Genomic DNA, 25,892 nt, shown 5'->3' with positions numbered 1-25,892 from the left:
TACAGAGGAATGTTGATTACATGTCTGTTGCATGCAGGCATATATCATGGGCGTGGTTTTGTTTAACTGTATAATAACCCTATGAGTTGGCTATCATGATGACCGTTTTTTAAATGTGAAAACTGAGGACCAATCAATGAATTCGATTAATCTATTGGTCTACTCCGGCTGCCCTGACAGAACCCTACAGACTCGAGGGCTTAAACAGCAGCGGTTTATTTTCTCACAGTTCTGGGGGCTGGAAGTATGAGAGCAAGGTGCCAGCAGGGTTGGTTTCTGGTGCCCTCAATCGGCTTGGAAGACCTTTCTTCCTGCCTTCTCGCTGTGTCCTCACATGGCCTTTCTCTGCAAGCATGGCCCCGGTGTCTCTTCCTTTCCTTAAAAGAGCACAAGTCCTTTTGGATTCGAGCTTCACCCTTACGCACTCATTTAACCTTAATTACGTCCTCAGAGGACCCATCTCCAAACAGTCATGCTGGGTGTCAGAGCTTCAGCATGTGGGTTTAGGAGAATACAATCCGTAATAGCACGACCAGGAGCCCACAGCCTCTGAGTGGTAGAACCAAGGCTGTCTGGATCGAGACATTTCTTTATCTGGAGTGTGCTGCTTCTCACGTACCACAGCATCTCAGAGAGAGCCAGGAGACACCCCGCTGTCAGAGCCGACTCTTAGAGCTTGCTGGCAGGGAGACAGTTTCACAGCAGTAAGCCTTGTCCCGGTGGGAAGTGTGGTAAAGCCCTTACACAAGCTCAATCACGGAGCACGGGCAGATGATGCTCCCCCAAAAGAGGCTTCATCTGCTCTGATAGGAGCTGCACAAGTGGTCCAATGATGCTCCGTCATCTACCGCACTGCCAACCACCAAGGGGGTTTCCAGGACCCTCAGAGAGCCAGCGTTTCACTAGGTTTTTCTTTTCTTTTCTCCAAACCACCAGCTAACGTCCTAGAGGGTGACTCCATGGACCAGGACGTTGAGAGCCCCGTGGCCATTCACCAGCCAAAGTTGCCTAAGCAGGCCAGGGACGACCTGCCGAGACACGTCAGCCGGGACCGGACCAAACGGAAAATCCAGAGGTACGTGCGGAAAGACGGCAAGTGCAACGTGCACCACGGCAACGTGAGGGAGACCTACCGCTACCTGACCGACATCTTCACCACCTTAGTGGACCTCAAGTGGAGATTCAACCTGCTGATCTTCGTCATGGTTTACACCGTGACGTGGCTCTTTTTCGGGATGATCTGGTGGCTAATTGCATACATCCGAGGAGACATGGATCACATAGAGGACCCGTCGTGGACTCCATGCGTCACCAACCTCAACGGGTTCGTCTCTGCTTTTTTGTTCTCCATAGAGACAGAAACCACCATCGGTTATGGCTACCGGGTCATCACGGACAAGTGCCCGGAGGGCATCATCCTCCTCCTCATCCAGTCGGTGTTGGGGTCCATTGTCAACGCTTTCATGGTGGGGTGCATGTTCGTTAAAATATCGCAGCCCAAGAAGAGGGCGGAGACCCTGGTTTTTTCCACGCACGCGGTGATCTCCATGCGGGACGGGAAACTGTGCCTGATGTTTCGGGTGGGGGATCTGAGGAATTCCCACATCGTAGAGGCTTCCATCAGAGCCAAGCTGATTAAATCCAAACAGACCTCGGAAGGGGAGTTCATCCCTCTGAACCAGACGGACATCAACGTCGGGTATTACACGGGGGATGACCGTCTGTTTCTGGTGTCTCCGCTCATCATCAGTCACGAAATTAACCAGCAGAGTCCTTTCTGGGAGATCTCCAAAGCCCAGCTGCCCAAAGAGGAACTGGAAATTGTGGTCATCCTGGAAGGAATGGTAGAAGCTACAGGTAAGATGTGCCCGCTCTGGGTGGTCTGGGGATGGATGTTCGTGTTAAGCCGGACTTCACATCCTTACTCACGACAAGACATGGAAAACCGAACCTACCTCACTATTGACGTCACCTTTTTATTCATGAAATAGTATGTAGCCTCTAACCTTGAGGATGTCCACCAATAAGTCTAACCATTGAGCTTTCTTTAAAAAAAAAAAAAAATCCTTGGGAAAATAAATTAATAATTTTTTTAAATCAGCCATGGAGTTACATGTATTCCCCATCCCGATCCCCCCTCCCACCTCCCTCTCCACCCTATTCCTCTCTGTCTTCCCAGTGCAACAGGCCCGAGCACAATTAATAATTTTTTAAAACATCTCTTAATATATTTTAATTTTTCAAACATTTACTTAAACTATAATTTGATCTCCCTCTAAAGCAGTTTTAGGCGGTTTTAAAGCATTGTTTAGTTTGTATAACTTGAGGCTATTTATTGCCAAGACAGGAAGAAGAAGTTAAGCCTTTCAAAGGAAAACCTGACAAATTGCTTTAATAAAAATGCAATTTTGCCCCTTCTTTGGGAGTCATTTGCAAGACCCACAGCCTGGGCTTTTCTTGTATGTCGAGTGAGAACTTGGTGTCTTTCCTCTATACTCTAACTGCCACATCTCCTGTAGATGCAATAATGCAGACCCAGTAAATAACTCAAGCAGAAAAGAATAAAAATTGAGACCCACTCACCATAGTCCTATTGACCCTTCTGCTGTGAACAGCTAATTGTTGGAATATTTTAACCAAGATGATGTCTTCTAGAACTAGAGAAATGGTCTGTTTTTACTGAAGTCTTCACTCATATCTTTTCATATGTCTTACACATCCCAGCCACAAGGGAGGTCCTTCCATATTGATCTGTAACGTTCTATGAAATAAGAGTTGTAACTGCTGACCTAAGCTAACAATAGTGTCCCATAGGATAGGCATAAACTAGAACACTAATCCACACATTGCTTTACTGTCTTCTGAGTTATCGATATTAGCCTTGGGATGCTCTTTTAGTTGTACAAGCGGCCCTTCTATGCTCTGAGGTCTTCAACTTGAGGCTCAGGGTGGGTTTACACAATCTGAAAATGCATGGCCACTGGCCAGACTCCAGACTCTTCATCTGCCCATAACTTGAGCTCGGTCATCCATCCACTGAAAGTCATTCTTGCCACATCTCTGCCACCCTGGACCCAACAGGCAAGGCCATTACCTCTAACAAACTTCTCCTAAGGTGGTAAAACTTTCAGCGGTAGATTTTTTAAAATGCTGCAAGCAATGAAAAGGTGAGTAAAAGGTATTGCATAAATTGGGCTCCTTTGCTTGAGACAAAAGGAACGTCTAAAACAAAATAATTATTGTGAAATGCTAAATAAGTGCTATACACGTGCACAGGTCTCTCTGTCCCCGACCCTGACTTTGGGGCACACTGGTGAGGCAATAGTTGTGTGGGAGGAAGGGAGAAGGGGGAGGAGGGAAAGCGCGAGGAGCCTGGATCAGGGAGAAGGGAGGGGAAACCGACTCAAACAGGGAGCTCCATCAGTTCCCACGGACCAGAAACTTCCTCCCTGACAAAGCACAGGGACTCTGGGTCCCCCTAGTGGTGGCCACTGAGATTCAGCCTCTGGCAGCACAAACTGACCACTGGGGATGCAGTTTTAATATTTGATTTCTTGCTATAAACTCTCCGAAAAGGACAGGAGGGAGAAAAATGGGCAAGCTTCGTTGTCCTCCCATCTCTGAGCCCCAGAAGCAAAATCCAGTGGAGAGGTACCATCTGGTTACTGGTGTTAATATGAACTTCAAATTGCAGGGGCTGTGTTTCCTCAGATCAAAGCCCAATCTTGAACGATAAATAAATGCGGAATAAGGAAGTTATCTCTGTGTCGTCCCTGAGTCGGAATCCTCCCAGGGGCATGCCGCGTCCTTCTGATGACAGCTTGTAATGAATGAGCCTTTCCAACCAGAGAAACGTCCCTTTGTTGGTAATTAATAGTGATATTTGCCTCTGAGCATCCGGTGGCCTTTCTGCTGCTGCTTTAGAGAAAATTGGGTGTTTGCCAGCAAAAAGGAATCAACACATCCCTGTTCCTGGGGAAAGGCAACTGCTGTTAACTTTCTAAAAATAATAACAATAATTTTCTAATTTCTGGAAAATGGAGGGGAGGAGTACTCTAGAGAGTTCTGGGTTTTTCTAGAAGCTGGACACCTCTTGATTTTTTTTCTTGACAGGATTGCACAGTTCAGTCCTTCCAGCACATCTGATCTCTTAAACTTCAGGGGGACACTTTTTTCTTTGTAAATGAAAAGCACAATTGGGATTTACGGGTTTGAAACAGGCCCTTGGGAAGATCTCCCTGGTGGCTCAGATAGTAAAGCATCTGCCTGCAATGCAGGAGACCCAGGTTTGATCCCTGGGTCGGGAAGATCCCCTGGAGAAGGAAATGGCAACCCCCTCCAGTACTCTTGCCTGGAAAATCCCATGGACGGAGGAGCCTGGTGAGCTACAGTCCATTGGGTAGTGACGAGTCCGACAGGACTGAGAAACTTCACTTTCACTTTGGGGAAGGCAAGGTGCCTCAATGAATCAAAGCTGCAGGAAAAAAATTAATGTGGACCAAATGAACCCTGAGGAAAACAAATTCACAAAGATCTCATTATTCAGTCTAGGGCTATATGGGAAATTAGGAGCCACAGAAACCACACGCTGACACAGAACAGCCTCTGCTTGATTCCAGCTTTGTTTCAAGTCTGTCTCAGTTGACCTCAAACTACTGTCCATGACCTCCGTTAGGGGGACTATCACTGAGGCCCATTTCAAGGACGAGCCCCATCAGCAACACCTCTGCAGCCTCGCAGCAATGCCCTTTTCCTGCCTTGCACGGTGTGGGCAGACAGTGGCCCAATGTGCTATTTTCTGGAGATCCAGTAAAAGACAAGACTCACGCCCACAAAAGACAGACCCACACTCCTGGTGGACAGCTTGGATCTGGCCCTGCCCATATCAGGGGGAATGTGTCACCTCTCAAGAACCTTCTAGTCATGTGATTCTATTTTTGAAAATGAATCCAACCCTGGAAAATTCTGACGCCAGCCACGCAGACATCTGGGCACTGGCCACATCTCATCGCTCAAATGTATTTTTAAAGGGGGCCCTTTATGTGCCTGACACATGGGCAATTTGGAGATAGTGATGTTTACAGAAGAGTTCGCAGCTACGTAAACAGACACGCCGGGCAGCTGCGGCAAGCGTGCGTTAAAATAGTGAAGCATTCACACAGACTGGTATTTATAGAGGGCAAATTGGCCTGCAGGCTAGATGGCAGCCACACGGAGCTGGGCCCCGTGCCAGCCAGCGCCTCACTATAGGCTTTCTGATTGATGCACTTCCAAATTTACCCCCAGCGATTATGCAACGGTGACAGGCGGCCCTTTCCAACGCCTCAGCAAATGTGCCTCCTTTAGGATGAATCCCTGTTAAGCTTTTTTTTTTTTAATTTTATACTGGAGTACAGTTGATTTACAACATTGTATTAGTTTCAGGTGTACAACAAAGTGATTCGGTTATATGTATTTGCCTTCCTCCTCTTTTTTGCATTCTTTTCTCATGTAGGTTATTACAGAATATTGAGTCAAATTCCCTGTGCTGTTCAGTAAGTCCTTGTTATCTATTTTAACCTTCTATATATTTTTTTTCATTGATGGGAGCTATGAGACTTATACAAAAGTAGACCAAATCATGTAATCAACTCCCATGTATGCACCAGTCAATTTCTATAATTGTCAATTCATCTGTATCATCTACTCACTAATTGCCCCTCCAGCATCATATTATTTTACCTGCAGATATTTCAAAATCTGTCTGTAAAAGATAAGGACTCTTTTTGACACATAACTATAACCCTGTTATGACACCTAAAATAATTAATGATCATTTCTTAAGATTCAATATCTACTACATGTGCCAAGTGCCAATTGTCTTATAGATGTCTTTTTAATTTTTTTTTTTAATCTTCTTGTTCGAATCCAAATGAGGTTAACACACTATAGTTGGCTGAGATCTCTTCCAAGCCTTAGTCTATGAGCTCTCCTTACGTCTCTGTGGGATTTTTTTTTCAAGTTTTTCTCAAAGAAGAGAATTTCTGAAACATTTATATATGAGATAGAAAACTGGGGACAGTGGAGGGTGGGAAGCTGCCAACTTAGTGAGGTTATCCTAGATAACATTTTTGTGGATGACAAAGAGGGCTGACTGTCCAGAAGTCAGTATTGGGGGTTCCCAAGGAGGAGAGGCCAAACCTTCCTTCTCCATAGGAAAGCTCAGTTCCATTTCCAGAGTCACTTGATTTCACATGAAGACAGCTTAGTCGCATAAGTCACGCAACAGATTTTTGAGTTGCAGGTCTTCACCCTACTCTTACTTTACTGGTGAGGAAATTGAGTCCCAGCAAGACTAGGGAGCTGGCTAAGGTCAGCTCGTCAGGGGCAGAGCAAGAATTTGAAGCCCAGAAGTCACTGATGATGTTGTCCAGCCTCCAGGGTCAGGGCCCTTTGCATCATGAACGCTGTCGGTTCATGAAGGTTCTGTGAGTCAATGCACCCAGAAGGACAACTGGTATTCAATGTGAGACCAGGATCTCTTCTCTCCCACCATCGGTTCTTTTTCTTTAAGGTTTCTCTGTTGGGCTCCAATGTTATCAGCTTATTGTAAAATTCTTTATTACATTCACATGAATTTTTAACAACCGTATATTAAAGTCAGATGTGCCACAAAACCATTCTGAAATTGAAATTAAGTAAACACCACCTACAGAAATACTCCTGGAAGACCATAATGTTCCGTCAAGTCTGATTCCCAAGGACCACTTTTCTTTGCCATAATCAAAATGCCACTTCACTATAATAGAGGCGCTCACAGAGTTTGAAAAGGTGGTATTTCTCAGCTAAGACGGTTGAGGGTTAGTGTTACAGTACTTTTAAGCTGTTTCTACTAATAATATTTCACAGCCTTTGTATTTCTCAAATCTTATTTTCTCCTTTAGATAAGTTACTGCTAATCCCTCCACTGGCCATTCATTATCTCCCGATTTGTCCTTTTTCTTTCGAGTTGTAACCCCAACTACCAAGCCTGTGAAAAGAGTTCATTGATAAGATCTGAAATGCTTAGATCTTGGGTGAAAATCTCCCAGTAAATCTCTATAAGGTGCAATTTTAAAAAAATTTTCAAAGGTACATGAATTTATTTTTCCTGATAGAAATCTACCACTCATCAACATCAAGAAATCTAACCACCCTCTCTTCTTCCAGCTTTAGGTTCAGGCGATTGATTATTCAGAGCTTCCTCTCAAACATCCACCTCAGTATAATATACCCGGGTAGAGTCATTGGCTGGTTAAAACCTGATAATTCCTGCTCCCCAGACATGGTCAACTTTTGTGACTCTAAGTAGTTTGGGGACACTGTTTTGATCCTAACAATTGGAAGTTGGATGCAACAAAACACAGATAGAATTTTAAAGCCTTCCACCACCCCTTCTAAAAAATAAATGCTGTCACTCTGTTAAACATTATAACTCTGTTAAATATTTCTCATAATTTAGAAGGCACTTAGAATCTCACAACTTAGACAGCAGCAATGTATCAAGGTCAACATATATTATTGTGTTTGAAAAGGCAAAAGTACTGGGTAACTATAAAACTTTTCATTATTAAAACACCCCTTGTACCAGAAAATCTGGGGCTCCCTGGGCAGATCAGTGGTAAAGAACCCACCTTCCAATGAGGAGCTTCACGAGACCCAGGTTCAACCCCTGGGTTGGGAAGATCCCCTGGAGGAGGAAATGGCAACCCACCCCAGTATTCTTGCCTGGAGAATCCCATGGACAGAGGAGCCTGGTGGGCTACAGTCCATGGGGTCACAAAGAGTTGGACGTGATTGAGTGACTGACCACACACACACACAAGAAAATCCATTGTTCTTCCTTCTCTAGATGGGCCTTGAGGAGCTCATAAACTAGATGTTCAGGAAAAGTCAGGGATGGTCACACAATATATACCATTTAAAGTTTAAACCCAAGAAAAAAATACAAGAAAAAATAGACTAGCATCTAAAAGTTCGCTTTTTAGCTAATTTTTTTTTCAAATTCTGAAGTCAATACCCATGTTGGGAAGATACTACACCATTCAAATTAAGAGATGAGTATCAAAGAGTGAGACGCCTGTAATTAGGGCATCCTTAAATAAATTGAACTTTATTATTTCCTAGGGCATTCAGTAATATGAGTGCTGACAGCGTGGTGCCGGTGAAGCAGTTCTACCCAGCATTTTCTAATGACCAGAAGAGGATCACTGGGAAAAACTGTGTAAATTACTCACATACACAAATACACACACACACACCCCTCTGCTAAATACCTAAACAGGCAGAGGGGCTTCTTCCCCAGTTAAGCATGCCCTTGCTCCTCTGTTTTATACCAACCCACTTACAAATCTTATTTGCTGTTTTATTCAGTATGCCTCTTTTTTCCGGAAGTAATCTCTCTAGGCCATACCTCAGCTTATCTGTACTTTTCTATGTCATTTATAGTGTCTGCAATCCTGGGTTGAAACCACAGTTGTCTCATTCACTGGCCCATTTAACCTCTCTAAGGCCTCAGTTTTGCCCTCTTTACAATGGGAACGGGCTTCCCTGGTGGTTCAGTGGTAAAGTATCTATCTGCCTGCCAACACAGGAGACCCAGGAGACGCGAGTTCAATCCCCTGGGTCAGGAAGATCCCCTGAATGGGGAAATGGCAACCCACTGCAGTATTCTTGCTTAGGAAATCACAAGGACAGAGGAGCGTAGGGGCTACAGTCCACGGGGTCGCAAAGGGTCGGATATGACTGCGCACACACGCACATCACAGAATGGGAACAGTGATGGAGCCTAGCTCATCGGTGACTTTTCAGCGTCACAGATTCTATTAGATCATTCCTTCCCCCCTAGACGGCACAGGTGAACGTCAGTAGAAAGGAAGGAAGCCAGGCATTTGGGAGAGCCAGTCCCAGGCATGGACTCCATTATCTCCAGGGCCCCGTGCCCCAGGATGACATGACTCCCCCTTGGAAGGCACTCTGAAGAAGTCAAAACAGCAAATGCCAACCTGTGATGGCCAGTGCAAGAAATGACCACTCACAGCATGAGAGTAAATGCCGGGTGGGCCTCTGTCTCACTTACCTACCGTGAATCAGAGATTGATGCTCTCTGAATTAACGAGGCTCACTGGACTCAGAAGATACTTTGCACTCCTATAGATAGCAACATTTTATCATTATAATGTCTGCCCAAATTGGACATGAATATCGATTATGCTCAGGGCTTCCAAGGCCACTCCTCAGGGAAGACGGGACCAAGAGCCTGCATTGAAATAAGATTCAAGTTTCAATCGAAACAAGTTTTTGTTGTGTTTTTTTTTAATACATTGAAACAACACAAGTTTCAAACAGGAAGAGTCTGCACCAGAACAAGTCTGCATAAAAACAGGATTTCTGTGTTCCCAAACCCCCTCCTAGGTCCTTCATAAGAACTCTTATCAGTTGATGCCCCAATCTGGAAAATGCATTTTTGTGCTGTAAACTCAACTGAATAATACGTATTTACATAATAAGTCCTGAAAGAGACTTCTGCTTTAAAGTACGGATGTGCTTCCACAAAGCAGACAGTAGGTGTAAATTTCTGTATAGCCAATTCCATTGTTCTCTTATTTTCTGAGAATGGTGAACATCGTAGCAGTCTGTTTTGGCTCAGTCATGCTGCAGTAAGGAACAACTCCAAGTTTTCTGAACACAGAGGTTCACTTCGCACTCATGTTAAACACCAGCTGCAGCCCTGGTTCATGTCCTGCTGGCTCCAAGATGCAGATGGAAGGAGCAGCCTCACATAGGACTTGCCATTCTAATGACAGGGAGAAAAAGAAGAATGACAGAACACCTCGCTTCTGCTTGCCATTCATTAGTCATAGCGAGTCATATGGCAATGCTTGATGTCCACGGAATGGGGAATGTGATTCTCTCACAGGAACTTGGAATAAATAATTCAGAACAGAATAATACAATCTACCACAGATACCCAGGTGGTTCTGAAAACCCACAGAGGGATTTTAAAAGTTTTTGCAAGTTAGGACTTAAAATATGTAGTAGTCATTAGGTTGTTCGTGGAATATGTCCAGCTTTCATCCTTATAGACACATGTTAGGATCCTACAGGTTTCTCAGGTGGTGCTAGTGATAAAGAACCCCTCTGCCAATGCAGGAGACATAAGAGGTGCAAGTTCGGCCCCTGGGTTGGGAAGAGCCCCTGGAGGAGGGCATGGCAACCCACTCCAGGGTTTTTGCCTGGAGAATCCCATGGACAGAGGAGCCTGGTAGGCCACAGTCCACGGGGTCACAGAGAGTCGGACACGACTGAGCAATTTAACATGCACACACCCAGGCTCCCACTTCTGTTTCTGTTGAACGTGGTCATGTGACTTACATTTGTCCCAACCATTTGGGGCACTAGATTGGGGTTGGGGGTGGGGGATCCCTATCCCTGACCCTTGGACCTGAAGACTGAGCTCCTTCAGAAAGGAGACAGCCCTCCTTTCTCACCACTCTCTGTCCTGTCTTGTGCTCAGTCACTTGTGATGTCCACACATGGTAAATCCTGAGGGCCCTGGAAGGCAGTTGCCAGTTTGGTGCGAGAATCCATCATTCAGAGGCTGTGTGTGTCTTACAAAGCCACTGGCCTGCTTCACTGCTGTCGTGACGGTCCTCAGACAAAACCCACCCTCGAGCAGGGCCTGCACGTGGCAAGTCAGTGGCTCTTTAGGAATGAATCTTCAAGTTTCCTGTTTCTGTACCACAAGGCGAGTAAGCATCCCCTTGGCATCCCTTGTGGCTCGGCTGGTAAAGAATCCGCCTGTGATGTGGGAGACCTGGGTTCGATCCCTAGGTTGGGAAGATCCCCTGGAGAAGGGAAAGGCTACCCACTCCAGGATTCGGGCCTGGAGAAGTCCATGGGGTCACAAAGAGTCGGAGACAACTGAGCAACTTTCACAACAGTATAAGCACGCGTCATGAGAATCATTCTGGTGGAAATATTACAAGTCAACATATGATAATGTCCTTCCTAGTTCCACAGTTCTCATGGAAGCACAGGTCACAGTGAAGTTTCTGTCATTCTGGACCTTTGAAGAGTATAGCTTTGCCGAGTCGCTTGGGACTTGGTACATGACTGAGGAATAACCTAACAGTGTGTTAAGACACCGAAGTCTGGGTTGTTTGTTGTTGTTGTTCGGGCACCCAGCTGTGTCCAGCTCTTTGAGACCCCATAGACTGCAGCATGCCAGGCCTCTCTGTCCATCACCAGCTCCCGAAGGTTGCCCAAGTTCATGTCCCTTGCCTCAATGATGCTGTCCAGCCATCTCATCCTCTGATGCCCTTCTTCTGCCCTCAGTCTTTTCCAGCATCAAGGACTTTTCCAATGAGTCAGCTGTTTGCATCAGATGACCAAAATACTGGAGTTTCAGCTTCAGCACCTTCAGTCCTTCCAATGAGTATTCAGGGTTGATTTCGCTTAAGATTGACTGGTTGGATCTCCTTGCAGTCCAAAGGACTCTCAGGAGTCTTCTCCAGCACCACAGTTCAAGGACATCAGTTCTTCAGCGCTCTGTCTTCTTTACAGTCCAGCTCTCACAACTCTATGTGACCACTGGGAAAACCTTAGCCTTGACTATACTGACCTTTGTAGGCAGAGTCGTGTTGCTGCTTTTCAACACACTGTCTAGGTTTGTCATAGCTTTCATGCCTAAAAATAAACATCTTCGGATTTCATAGCTGCAGTCACCATCCACAGCTATTTTAGAGCCCAAGAAGAGGAAATCTGTCACTGCTTCCACCCTTTCCCCCTCTATATGCCATGAAGCAATGGGGTCAGATGCCATTATCTTAGTTTTTTTAATATTTAGTTTGTTTGTTACCATGGTTCTAACTAACCTCTTCTGCCTGATACAAAACACCACATGAATATTTTCACAGGTTGACTGTTGTATACTGTTGATAGCTCCAGACATGACATGAAATGGACTTTTGGCCAGCTGCTTTGCAGAATTTCTCCTCCCTCCTTTAAATTCTCTCTTCCCTGGGTAAGATTTTGAGGTCAGACAGGCAGAGTTCCAATTCTGTCTCCACTCCTGACTGTCCATGTGATTGGGCATATCACATTCCTTAACTTAGCCAAACTTTTTTTCATTCTGAATAGGAATGATACTTATATTTGTAAGAAGATTCTGCAGGATAATAAAGGCATGTCATTCATCATGGGACCATAGTAAGTGTCTAGTAAATGTAAAGAGTGAATCTGTGATTCTATAAATCATACTATTCTCATCCATCATTCATTAGGTGACTGTTGAGTGTCAATTGATTGATTATATGCTTTACATATATCATTTTCAATCCTCGAAGCCATTCTGTAAGGGAGTATGTATGAATGTGAGAGTTGGACTATAAAGAAAGCTGAGTGCCGAAGAATTGATGCTTTTAAACTGTGGTGTTGGAGAAGACTCTTGAGAGTCCCTTGGACTGCAAAGAGATGCAACCAGTCCATCCTAAAGGAAATCAGTCTTGAATATTCATTGGAAGGACTGATGGTGAAGCTGAAACTCCAATACTTTGGCCATCTGATGGGAAAAACTGACTCGTTTGAAAAGACATTGATGCTGGGAAAGACTGAGGGCAGGAGGAGAAGGGGACAACAGAGGATGAGATGGTTGGATAGCATCACTGACTCAATGGACACGAGTTTGAGTAAACTCTGGGAGTTGGTGATGGACAGGGAGGCCTGGCATGCTGCAGTCCATGGGGTCGCAAACAGTCGGACACGACTGAGCGACTGAACTGAACTGAAAGGAGGTACTATATTCCCATTTAACAAATGAGGAGGTTGGTTCTTGAGAAGGGCATTAGGGAGAGTAAACTGCCGGAGGTCACCCAAATGGTGAAATAACAAAGCTAGGATTCCCTCTCAGGGATGCCCACCTTCCCGTCTGTCTCCTTTGTGCCTCTCCAGGGACGGCATAGCACACCAAGGCACAGTGAAAGCTGTGGTTTTTGATGAAAGTTCATTAGTACGTAGACTGCGGTGGTTCGATGATATATTCTTTTTCTAAACTTTTTGTTTTGCCTCAGAGTATAGCTGATTGACAGTGTTGTGATGGTTTCAGGTGAGCAGCAAAGGAACTCAGCCATACATACTCATGTATCCCTTCTCCCCCAAACTCCCCTCCCATCCAGGCTGCCACATAACGAGGAGCAGAGTTCCCTGTTCTGGACAGCAGGTCCTTGTTGGTTGCCCATTTTAAACCTAGCAGGGTGTACAGGCAACCAAGAGTCTGTTCTCTAGGACGGTGAGTCTCTTTCTGCTTTCTAAGGAAGTCCATTTGTAAAATTTCTTTTTGATTCCACATATAAGGGACGTCATAGGCCTTTCTGCTTCTCTGTCTGAGTCACTCAGTAGGATCATCTCTAGATCTACCCATTTGCTGCATGTGGCATTCTTTCATTCTTTTTAACAGCTGAGTAATATTCCATTGTGTGTATGGACCACATCTCCTTTATCCATTCCTCTGTCAGTGGACATTTAGATTGCTTCCATGTCTTGCTCACAGCACCATTGTAAACAGTGCTGCAGTGAACTTTGAGGAGCAATAGACTTTCCAACCATTTTTTTTCCCAAATATATGCCCAGGAGTGGGACTGCAGGGTTAGATAGCTATACACTGTGTAACTCTAGTTTTGGTCGTTTGAGGAATCTCCACACTGCTCTCTGTAGTGGCTGCACCAATTTCTTTTGATTACTGGCGTTGGCTTCCCTAATCAGGATCATCTCGCCTGACCACAGGAGGCAGGTGGGGGCATCTGCTCTTACATAACAGTTGGTACTGAGTCTCTTGAAAGGAAACCTACTTGTTCATACCCTCAGATTCTACCCAGTCCTACGTTATCAGGCAACCACGCCAGTCGACACTCCGGGCCAACTCAATCCAAAGCAGTTTTACTCTCTGTCAAGCATAACCTGAAGTGCAACCACGCAGCCAGCTCAAAAAACCCTGAGGGCAGGAGAAAACAGAGTTTAACATTGAAAGGGAAGAATCACTTTAGACTCTGAGCTTCCTGCCAGAAAGCACGATAATAAAAAGATTTAGGCCCTGTCGGGGTTTCCATTTCACCACAAACCATCCAGCAAGACGGTGTTTTGGAGTTAAAGGGGGATGAGGATCAGTCTTCTCTAGTTACTGAGGCCATCCTTAGAAGATTTTAATCAAACATTTGCTAAGTAAATACATTTTCTTTTATATTTTCTCAAGCATAGTTTCTATAGGGTGAATGTTAAAAGAAGTCTATGGAAGCTGATGGATAAAGGAAGGGCTGTCAGGTAATGACATTAGAGAAGAACATAGAGCAGGAAGCAGCAAAGGGACAAAACTGATGGCTGAACCTGAATTTGTCAAATCTATGTTCACATTCGCCCCAGAGAGTTGTTGTTCAGTCAGCAAGGCTTTGCAACCCCATGGACTGCAGCACACCAGGCCTCCCTGTCCTTCCCTATCTCCCTGAGTTTGCTCAAACTCATGTCTGTTGAGTCAGTGATGACATCCAACCATCTCATCCTCTGTAGCCCCCTTCTCCTCCCACCTTCAATCTTTCCCAGCATCACGGTCTTTTCCAGTAAGTCAGTTCTTTGCGTCAGGTGGCCAAAGTATTGAAGCTTCAGCATCAGTCCATCCAATGAATATTCAGGGTTGATTTCCTTTAGGATTGACTGGTTGAATCTCCTTGCTATCCAACGGACTCTCAAGAGTCTTCGTCAGCACCACAACTCAAAAGCATCAATTCTTCAGTGCTTAGCTTTCTTTATGGTCCAAGTTTCACATCCATACATGACTACTGGAAAAACCACAGCTTTGACTATATGGCCTTTTGCCCCAAATTAAGTATGTTTAAAACAACTCAGGGAGCTAAAGTAGTAGTAAAGTGTTTGCTTTAAATACTAGGTCATATATATTGTCTGTCTCCCTAAAGTTGGAAAAGATGTAAAAGCAAGAGGGAAGGGGGGCGGCGTTGAATGAATTGGGAAGTTGGGATTGACGTATATACACTGTCAATACTATATATAAAATAGATAAGGCTTCCCTGGTGGTTCAGATGGTAAAGAATCTGCCTGCAATGTGGTAGACCCAGGTTTAATCCCTGGGTCGGGAAGATCCCCTGGAGAAGGGAATGGCTACCCACTCCAGGGAGAATTCCATGGACAGAGGAGCCTGACTGGCTACAGACCCTGGGGTCACAAAGAGTCGGACACAACTGAGAGACTAATGCATAAAACAGATACCTAATGAGAACCTACTGTCCAGCACAGGGAACTCTACCCAATGCTCTGTGGTGACCATAATGGGGAGGAAATCCAAAATGAGGGGATAAGGTAAACATGTAGCTGATTCATCCACTTTGTTACGCAGCAGAAACTAACGCAACATTGTAAAGCGACTATATAACCAATAAACCAATTGCAAAGTGAAAGTCGCTCAGTCGTGTCCAGTTTTTTGTGACTTCATGGACTGTACAGTCCATGGAATTCTTCAGGCCAGAATACTGGAGTGGGTAGCCTTTCCCTTCTCCAGGGGATCATCCCAATCCAGGGATCAAACCCAGGTCTCCTGCACTGCAGGCAGATTCTTTGCCAGCTGAGCCAAAAAAAGCAACTATATGCCAATTAAAAAACAATCAAAGAGAAAAAACCTAAGGGAGGAGAAAAATGATGCTGGTCTATGATTCTTGCAAAAGCTCTTATGAATCCATGGCGGGTGGGGGCGGGATGCAAAAAAGATTTCCAAACTCCTCCCTGGGTCTTTCCAGCATGAGTCCATGGTGTTCGCTCAGAAGGACCTCAGCCTGCTCAGCTTGGCCTGCAGACCCTATTTCAGCCCCCAAGACGGGGGGAAGGAAGAGGTCGCATTCACTGAGCCAAGAACAGATGGGTCATGACTGAATGGGGGAGAGTGGGCAGCTTGATTGGCCATCAGCAAACCAGGGCAGGGACGTTTCCAGTACAGCCTCACAGCTTCTGCGGCTCTGGGGACCTGGCCCAGAGTCACACCCTGGGTTTGGAGGATGACTTAGCAAAGCCCCACCTGTGGCTGGAAATGCTCGTTCCTGACACCGAAGAGGCTAGCTGGCGGCACTTGGAGTTCCCAGGTCAGCATAGCAAGGTTTCCTCTATAGCCAGGCAGAGGCTGGAATGATGAAGCAGCACCTCTTCCCTGGAGTTCACTCTGACACATGCTCACCAGGTAGAAGCGGGCATCTCATGAATGAGGAGCATCCGTAACCTGGGAAGGTGGTGCCTAGCAGACAGGAGACAGAGACGATGTCAGACAAAAATATGCCGTGTGTCCCGCCCTAGGGGCAATCTTAGACCCAGACCGCTAACTGGTCCATCTAAGTGGCGCTCAGGTCTCTTCAGTACAATATGTCCTAAACTCAAACCGACTCCCTCTCCTGTATCCACCCTTAGATGAATGGAACCTCTGGTCTCCAAGTTGCCCAGGTCAGAAACCTTGCTGTCATCTTGTGCTCTCCCCATCCCTCCCCTCCTAGGGAACTGCGCCCTTCTCACTCCCATCCATTTCCCCAAACCCTGGACAACTGGACTCCTTCGTGCAAATGAGGAAAATGCATTCCGTCCTCAACTCTACTGCCATCTGCTGGGAAATGCATGTCATAAATATGTCAGTATATCTGTACCCCTTAGGTGTAGTGAGTTGTGCAGTGCACAGCCTGCACAACCGTATGTGGCAACCCTGGCTAAATTTATCCATTCCATCTTTGACCTGTGTCTAGTATCCAGATGTCCCCTCCTCTCCAGCATCTTAGCCAGCTTCTCTAAGTGTAGACTCTTACGTCAGCAGTTTCACTCATTGTAATTAGCAGAATAAACTTTGTAACTTATAAATCCCACTTTTCCCCACTCCCAGCTCAAACATTCTCAGTAGTTTCTGAGTAGCTAAAGAATCAAGTCCAATCTCCTTTGATTGTCACAGTCATGCCTCCTGTCCAGGAGACCTGTCACTTGCCCCACTACCCACATGAGCTACTAAAATTCCTGAATACACCATGGGTTATTTTGCCTCTGTACACATACTATGACATCATCTCTGCCTGGAATATGCTCCTCCATTTACCTCCCCAGTAACCCCTTACCCACCCACCGAAAGTCCCTGCAAACATTGCCTGCTGTGAAACCTTCCTAACTGCTTAGCAAACTCAGGTATCCCCCTTCTCTGCTTCCCTGTAATTCTACAAACTTCCATCCTATCTGACTGCATTGTGGGTGACTGATCACATGGCTAGGTGTCCCCAGCAGACTCTACATTTTTGAGGACAAATATTATGCCCTTTTTTTCTTTCCTATCCCCAACAAAAAGCACCATCTGCCACATGGTAGGTGCTCAATAAAAAGAATAAACGCACCAGTGGCTTTGTCAAAGCAAGATCTGCCCTTTCTAAATGTGTCTAAGACTCTCTAAAGCATTTCTTTTTCACCTGACACCATGCTCTCTCAACTCTGCTGAGAGCCAAGGGCTATATCTGCTTTCCCTGTGAGGCTGTTACATCCCTTTAATTAAAAAATTAAAGACACATTTTATTAAAAGAGTCTGTTTATTCTACAAGATCCTTCTACCAGCCAATATTCACCAAGAACCTAATAAAGCCCATCCAATGTGTATACAGAGATAGTTTAAAGCAGAGATCCAAAAGGCAAACTCGTTCCAGAATTTGATCTCAAGCCACACAGCAGGCTCTGCCAGGTAGACACATCCCTGTGCCCCTTCTCTAAGAAGGTCTGGTCCACTGGAGGCTCAGCAGGGATAGTAGGCAGGACCTCCTCACAGCTTTCATTCCCCTTCATCCCACACATGGCTATTTCCCTCCCGTGCTGTATGACTCTGCTCACCAATCTCCTCCCCTCTGCCAAGGACCAAGGATACCTCAGAAGAGCAATTTGTGGGGAGAGAAGATGCCTTTACCCAAACGGCTAATTCAGAAATAAATGAAGAGTCTCTCCATATGAACCACACCCACTGCAGTGAAGCTCCAATACTTGGGCCACCTGATGCAAAGAGCCAACTCATTGGAAAAGACCCTGATGTTTTGGGAAAGATTGAGGGCAGGAGGAGAAGAGGATGACAGGGGAAGAGATGGTTGGATGGCATCACTGACTCAATGGACAGGAGTTTGAGCAAACTCCAGGAGAGAGTGAAAGACAGGGAAGCTGGTGTGCTGCGGTCCTTGGGGTCTCAAAGAGTCAGACACGACTGAGCGACTACACAAAAACAACACTGCGGTGATGAAAGACAAGGGCGGGTGCTGAGTCAGGACACACCAGTCCACCTCTGAAGCCTCCTCGGAAGGCTTGCTGGAGGTGAAAACTCAACAGGCAAAGTGTCTGAAGCTGAGGAGTACCCAGTCTGCAGGCAAGGATTTTCCAGAAACTTCCATGTGCTAGGCATTGTGCAAAGTTAGACAAACACAGTCCTGCCCTGAGGGAACTCACACTTTAGAGCAAAGGTTGGCAGAATGTTTTCTGTAAAGGGCCAGGAAGTAAATATTTCAGACTCTGTGATGTCTCTGTCACAACGACTCGACTCGGCTGCCATAGCCTACAAGCTGCCATGGGCAATACATTTTCAAAGGAGCGTGGCCGTGTCCCAGTAAAATTTTATTTATGGACACATAATTTTCACGTGTCATAAAATATTACTCTCCTCTGGGGTTTTTTCCAACCATTTAAAAATGTCAAAACCACTTTCAGCTCTGGGCCATGGGACTGGACATAAAAACAAATTGCAATGCAAAATGGAATAATGTATATTAAGACAGCATTTTTTATGGGGAGGTGGGCCAGTGGGTAGAGGAGCTCTGCTCTCATACTGCCAGCCAGAATCCCACTTCAAGTGTGTGCCACCCAACAAGTGATCGAGACCGCAAGCCTGGCGCCTCCCTGGAGGAGGAGGAGCAGCCACCACCCAGGAGAGAAGGAATCACACCATTTTCTGTTTGCATCAGCGTCCCCCCAGAATGAGACGATAACAGGGAGCAGAGGGTCCCTGACCTTGGAGAGCAAGCTAAAAACCGAACTTCTGCTCAAAGGCAAAGATTTATCAGTCAATAGTACTAGTATCAACATCATGGCTTAAAGGGGAAAAAAAAAAATAAAAGAACGTGAGTGTTTTTGTTTCACCAGGGTTTGCACTGATGCTCCCTTTTGTGCTTGCTCTGTTTTTCTTTGACTGCAAATCACTCCCCTTACTTGAAGTTGGCTTCCCCAGTGGCTCAGTCGGTAAAGAATGCAGGAGACACAGGAGACACGTTCGATCCCTGGGTCAGGAAGGTACTTGGAGAAGGAAACTGCAACCCTCTCCAGTATTCTTGCCTTAAAATTGTACCACTGTTCTCCCAGCAACATTTGTTCTTTTTGATAAGTTAAAATATTTATTTATTCATTTAATATGATTGACGTATAATTGATATACAATGTTTCAGGTATACAGCAAAGTGATTCAGATATATGTATTATTTTTCAGATTCTTTTCCATTTCAGGTTACAATTTATTGAATATAGTTCCTTGTGCTATACAGTGGATCCTTGCTGTTTATCTAACTCATGTACAGTAGTGTGACTCTGTTAACCCCAAACTCCTAATTCATCCCACCCCTACCTTCCTGCTTTGGTGACCCTACATTTGTTTTCTGTGTCAACATTTATCCTTTTTTTAATTTCTTTATTTTTATGTATTTATTTATTTCTGGCTACACTGAGTCGTTGCTGCGTTCGGGCTTTCTGGTTGTCAACTAAAAATTCAGTCCCAACCTGAAAGTAGAGAGTTATTTTATTTGGTGGCGATGTTAGGACTCCAAGCCCAGGGGGCAGCATTTCAGGTAGCTCTGAGAAAACTGCTCCAAGGAGGCAGAAGAGGAAGTCAGGCTATATACAAGTTCGCAACAAGGGGAGCAGGCAGTCGGAACATCAAAGATTATTATTAAATAAGGAAAACCAGATGTCACGTTTTTTGTTTCCGTGATCGCTCAGTTGGTAAAGAATCCACTTGCAATGCAGGAGACCCCAGTTTGATTCCTGGGTCGGGAAGATCCCCTGGAGAAGGGATAGGCTACCCACTCCAGTCTTCCTGGGCTTCCCTGGTGGCTCAGCTGGTGAAGAGTCCACCCACAATACGGGAGACCTAGGTTGGATCCCTGGGTTGGGAAGATCCCTGGAGAAGGGAAAGGCTACCCACTCCAGTATTCTGGCCTGGAGAATCCCATGGACCATATAGTCAATGGGGTTGCAAAGTGTCGAACACAACTGAGTGACTTTCACTTTCATGGATATCACATTAAGGAATTTAGTGCTCTTGTAGGTATGGGAAGATGCAACAGACTCGGATTATTGAGGTCATCTCTTTCATAGGGCATCTCAGCTCTCTGGGGCCAGCATCCCGTCTTTGATTTCTCACAGTCTCCACCACCCCCGAGCCCCTCACCCATCACTGCGGGGGGTGGCAGCATCTGTTGGATCATAGGCTTTGTGTTCCCTTTTGGGAGCCCTTCATTCACATTCGGAGGCCGGAAATGGCTGAGGGCTGTTACATCCTTGTTTATTGACGTTGCAGAAGACATTCCATCTCCCATCGTTGTGTTGTGGTCAGTGGGGGCTCCTCTTCACTGCGGTGTGTGGTTTCTCATCACAGCCGTTTCTCTTGGAGGACACAGGCTCTTGGCACACAGATGTCAGTAGTTTGGGTGCACAGGCTTTGTTGCTCCATGGCACGTGGAATCTCCCTGGAACAGGGATCGAACCTGTGTCACTTGCACTGGCAGGCAGATTCTTAACCACTGGATTACCAGGGAAGTCCCACATTTATTCTTCACATCAGTTCATTTGGAGGTTGAAGGTCCTACACTCCATTCCACCCAAAAAGAACCTTTCTTGGCCCAAAGTCCCCTCTGCCCCAGCCTACCTCACCGCTGTTTTCTTAGGAGGCTGAGTGGAACGTACAATGATTAGCCATCAAGATTAGCCATCAAGACACTTGACCTTTGCTATGAATCACACATCCACATAGACCAACTCTGTCCCCTGCCAGACAACCACGGGGCTTAGTCCTTAACAATTTTGCTGGAAATGCCTCTCGTTACACAACTCGCTGTCAATGCAGCCCCCAGCGACGCAACCAAATATGGCAGGTGGAAAGACTTCACCAACACCCACAGACATACTTTGGCTGCACTTCTATCTGATCGCAGAATCTTGGATCAGAATAATCGTAACAAACTCTTGAGAAACAGTAGCACACTGGAACTTGCCTTATCAAAAATCGTTTTCCCTAGGATGAATTTTCACCTGAACACACACAGGCGGAAGCCTCGTGGTCTCTCCTGGTTCACTTTTGTTCCCTGTTGCCCCCACGCAGCTTTCTCTGGCTTCCTTCCCCCGCTAACCTGAGTCCTCCACACCCTGCAAGATCAGATGTGAGGCCCTTGAGTGAGGCAGCTTGCCGCTTGTTCTCACTGCTGACGAGGTCCAGTACTATCCCCTGGGCTTCCCAGGTGGCTCAGTGGTAAGGAATCTGCCTCCAATGTAGGAGACATGGGTTCGATCCCTGGGTCAGGAAGATGCCCTGGAGAAGGGAATGGCAATCCACTCCAGTATTCTTTGCCTGGAGACTCCCATGGACAGAGAAGCCTGGAGGGCTACAGCTCATGGGGTCACAAAAGTCAGACACGGCTACTGTCTCCTACTTTTCCAAGTGCCATGGTCAAGGGGATCCTAAGCCACGCAGTGGCAGGACCCTAAGCTTCTGGTCTTCTCTCCCCCAGGTCCCCTTGGCCATGCTGAGCCCAAGAGATCAGAGCACATGGTGGGGACAGCTCAGGGAACTCCTGACACCCCCTACGGACCCCAGATGTGCCAAGGGTTCTTTGTTAACAATTTGACAGTGTTGGGACCAGAGCTGGTTCAGTTCAGCTACAGATGTTCAACGTCACTCACCCGGTTCAGATCCTCATGTTGATTCTCTTAGCCGATCACAAATCATGGGCGGTAGAACCGTCTTCCACATTTCACCACATTTGCCGGACCATCCTCTCCAGATCCACATACAGGTGTCAACATAGGAATGCATGTGTATACCTGTATATGCATTTGAGATTTTTAAAAAGTCACTTGAAAGTAAACTGTAGACATAGTGCCACTTTACCCCATATTTTGTAAATGTGAACACAGTCTTACAGAACCACGACATAACCATCAAAATCAGAAAGTTGACATTGATATAAGGTTATTGTCTAATCTAAACGCTTGATTCAGACGTTGCCAATTTTCCAAATAATTTCTCTTATTGTCACAGATAAGCCCAGGTCATACTTTGTTGCCGTGTCTCTTTTAATCACCTATGACCCCGTGGAGCTCTTTTGTGTGTCTTTAACTCTCAGGATGTTGACTTTTTTTGAAGGGCAGAGGCCACTTACTTTTGTAGAATGCCCCTCCCTCCATATGGATTTGTCGCATGGTTAGACTCAGGTTCCGCATTTTTGACAAGAATACAACAGAAGTGAAACTGTGCGCTTCTCTGTACGTCATAGAGGGAAGTACCTGTTGCTGGTGTTTCCCAATTTGGGTGATGTGACTTTGCAAAAAGTATCTTGTAGATAGACACTTTGAGACCAAGTAAATATCCTGTTCTTGCCACAAACTGTCATTTTAGTATCCACGGATGATTCTTACTTGAAACAACTATTATTAGGAGGGTTGTTGTTGTTCAGACACTAAGTCATGTCCAGCTCTTTTGCAGTCCCATGCAGGGTAGCCCACCAGACTCCTTGTGTCCAAGGAATTTCCCAGGCAACAGTACTAGAATGGGTTGTTACTTTCTTCTCCAGGGATCATCCCCGGTCAGGGATTGAACTGACATCTGCTTGGCAGGCAGATTCCTTACCACTGGGCCACCTGGGAAGCCCACTAGGATGGTTACCACATTGCAGTTTTCTAACTCCATGATTCTTTACATTTAGATGTTGACTCATGGGGTCAGAAAGAGTCAGACACGACTGAGCAACTGAACTGAACTGACTGAGATGTTTACTTTCAGTGAGAAAGAGCTTCTCTCCCTGCATTACTGATAGATGTTGACTTTCAGGGAGAAAGAGCTTCTCTCCCTGCATTACTGATCACTTACATCAGTATAGACTCATGAGTCTTGTTTTATCCAATGGACTTTTTCTGCTTCTACAGTTACTGATTTGTGATGAACAAAGTATTGGGGATTTGACCAATAGGACCCCCTACAGGCAGGCGTCTTACCCTTTGAACATTTCCCCATCACTTTTTGTGCTTTTTTCCTTTACGGCAAAAAACAGATGTTCCAGACTCACATTGTAATTTTCCAGTCCCTACTATGCAATCAGACATTTTTCAAAAGATTTTTTTTCACTCCTTTTGGTAGAGAATGGTCTTTAGCAACCAAGACTTGGGCACTAGGTGTGAAGAAGATATCTATATTAGATTCCTCCTATTACAAAGGCGAAGGTCAGTTCTATCCCAGTGCCATTGACTGCTCATTGTATGTATCTGAATTAAACCACAAGTCCAGAAGCACTGCCATCCAGAAACTCTTCAGGGAGAAATCTCAAGCTCGTCTCCTCCATTACTTCTCAGAAAATTGGTCTGGAGTGATCCATCTGGGAAGGCCTGCCTGCCTCAGGCAGACTCCACATCCATCCAGATGGTCTACAAGCCAGTTTTTGCACCTACCAGAGAAGCAGAGGGCTTTCTTGATGGCTCAGACAGTAACATATCTGCCTGCAATGCAGGAGACCTGGGTTCAATCCCTGAGTTGGGAAGATCTCCTGGAGAAGGGAATGGATACCCACTCCAGTATTCTTGCCTGGAGAATTCCATGGAGAGAGGAGCCTGGTGGGCTACAGTCCATGGGGTCGCAAAGAGTCCAACACGATTGAGCATAAAGAAGCTCAGAGAAGAGGCCCACTGCTAGACTTAGAAGAGAATTACTCTGGACTTAGAAACCCACTGCTGAACATTTTCACTGAGCTGTAAGAAGTAAAACCAGCCCGGTGAAAGGAACCGTGTGTCTCCTAGAAGACAGTATTGACTACAGGGTCACAGCCCCACCAGCTTGTTACAAACTCAGGAGACATTTCTTCACATCACAGGGCTAAGAGTAGTTGGATTTTGCCTAGAAATTGATTTCCTTGTATGTGACAGATGCTATAAACTCTGTGTCATGTGTATAGTCTGCAGCCAGGTCTCCCGTGTGGTCACAATAGTGCCTGGAACCAAATCGGCAGTGCCCGTAACAAGCCTGCACCTCCTTGGGGTGTGAATTTGCACAGCGCCTCATCCCTGGTGCTTTTTATGACCCGATCCTAGCAAGCTTTCTCTCCCTAGCGTCGCCACCCCCCCTCCGCATCATGACGGTTGCTATGGATATCTAGGCCACTTGCATTAGTCGTGTGGGGGCTGCCATTAGAAATGACACAGGCTACGCAGCTTGCCCAATAGACACTTACTTCCTCTCAGTCCCGGAGGCTGGAAGTCCCAGACGGAGGTGGTGGTGGTGGCAGACGCGGTTTCTGGTGACCACGCTCCTCCCGATTTGCAGACGGCCACCTTCTCCTGGTGTCCTCACAAGGCCTTTCTCCTTCATGCTGGAAGACAGACCACACTTCCTCTACTAAAAAGACACCGATTCTATGGGCTTCCCTGGCGGCTTGGACGGTAAAGAGCCCGCCTGCCATGTGGGAGACACAGGTTCGATTCCTGGGTTGGGAAGATGCCCTGGAGAAGGAAATGGCAACTCACTCCAGTGTTCTTGCCTGGAGAATTCCATGGATGGAGGAGCCCAGTGGGCTGTGGTCCATAGGGTCGCAAAGAGTCGGACACGACTGAGCAACTAAACACAGTTTTCTATGGGATTGGCCTCATCCCATGAGGATGAGGGGCCTCATCCTCATGACCACATTTAACCCCAGGTGGCACTAGTGGTCAAGAACCCATCTGCCAGGGCAAGAGACATCAGAGACCCGGGTTCGATCCCTGGGTCAGGAAGATCCTCTGGAGGAGGGCATGGCAACCCACTCCAGTGTTCTTGTCTGGAGAATTCCAAGGATGGAGGAGCCTGGTGGGCTACAGTCCATAGGGTTGCAAAGATTCAGACACGACTGAAGCGACTCAGCACAGAAGCACCTCTGAATGGGCCCTACCTCCAACAGTAGGCCCCTCCACGCTGGGGCTTCAGCATGAACTTGGAGGGAGGGGACAGAGCTGACTCTGTAACACCACGTAAACCACGTCTGTCCTTGTGAACCACAAGGACACATGTGTGCATCCTCGCTAGGAGTCTGCAGCCTTCACTGCTCGCACACCTGCCACACCTGCGACTCAATTACCTGGGCTCTGTCTGAAACTGCTCAGTCATGTCTGACTCTTGCGACCCCATGGACTGTAGCCCACCAGGCTCCTCTGTCCATGGGATTCTCCAGGCAAGAATGCTGGAGAGGGTTGCCATGCCCTTCTCCAGGGCATCTTCCAGACCCAGGGATCGAACCCCGAGTCTCCTGCATCTCCTGCATTGGCAGCTGGATTCTTTACCACTGATCCACCTGGGAAGCCCACTCTATCTAAAATTATATAGACAACACTCCGCTAAAACTTGGCTCATTATCCTACAACCAAACAGTGTAGAAAATCCTAAAGCGCCCCCTCCCCCTGGCCTGGAGCTGCCCCACCCCTTCTTTCTCCGTTAGAACGTGAGCTCATTGTTGTTGAAAGGGCCGTGGGGGTGGGGAGGTCCCGGGTCTGAGCCAAGATTCTGTCACCTTCCCAGGTTAGAACCGCCAGTGTAAATACACAGCAGG

At 46.3% G+C, this 25,892-nt stretch overlaps 1 protein-coding gene across 1 annotated transcript in view; it reads left to right on the top strand.

The window, feature by feature from the left end:
* The first annotated feature begins 944 nt into the window (after window positions 1-944).
* KCNJ6 (potassium inwardly rectifying channel subfamily J member 6) overlaps window positions 945-25,892 on the top strand; it is an 86,916-nt gene continuing 61,968 nt past the window's right edge. Inside the window, exon 1 of the mRNA XM_065943295.1 lies at window positions 945-1,857. Within this exon, the coding sequence (XP_065799367.1) occupies window positions 960-1,857 (898 nt within the window). The 5' untranslated portion in view covers window positions 945-959. The remainder of the gene's footprint in view (window positions 1,858-25,892) is intronic.

This window comes from Muntiacus reevesi, chromosome 8, assembly GCF_963930625.1.
Source record: "Muntiacus reevesi chromosome 8, mMunRee1.1, whole genome shotgun sequence".
Classification (NCBI taxonomy): domain Eukaryota; kingdom Metazoa; phylum Chordata; class Mammalia; order Artiodactyla; family Cervidae; genus Muntiacus; species Muntiacus reevesi.
The sequence above is the reverse complement of the archived record's forward strand: the minus strand, read 5'-3'. Positions and strand labels throughout refer to the sequence as shown.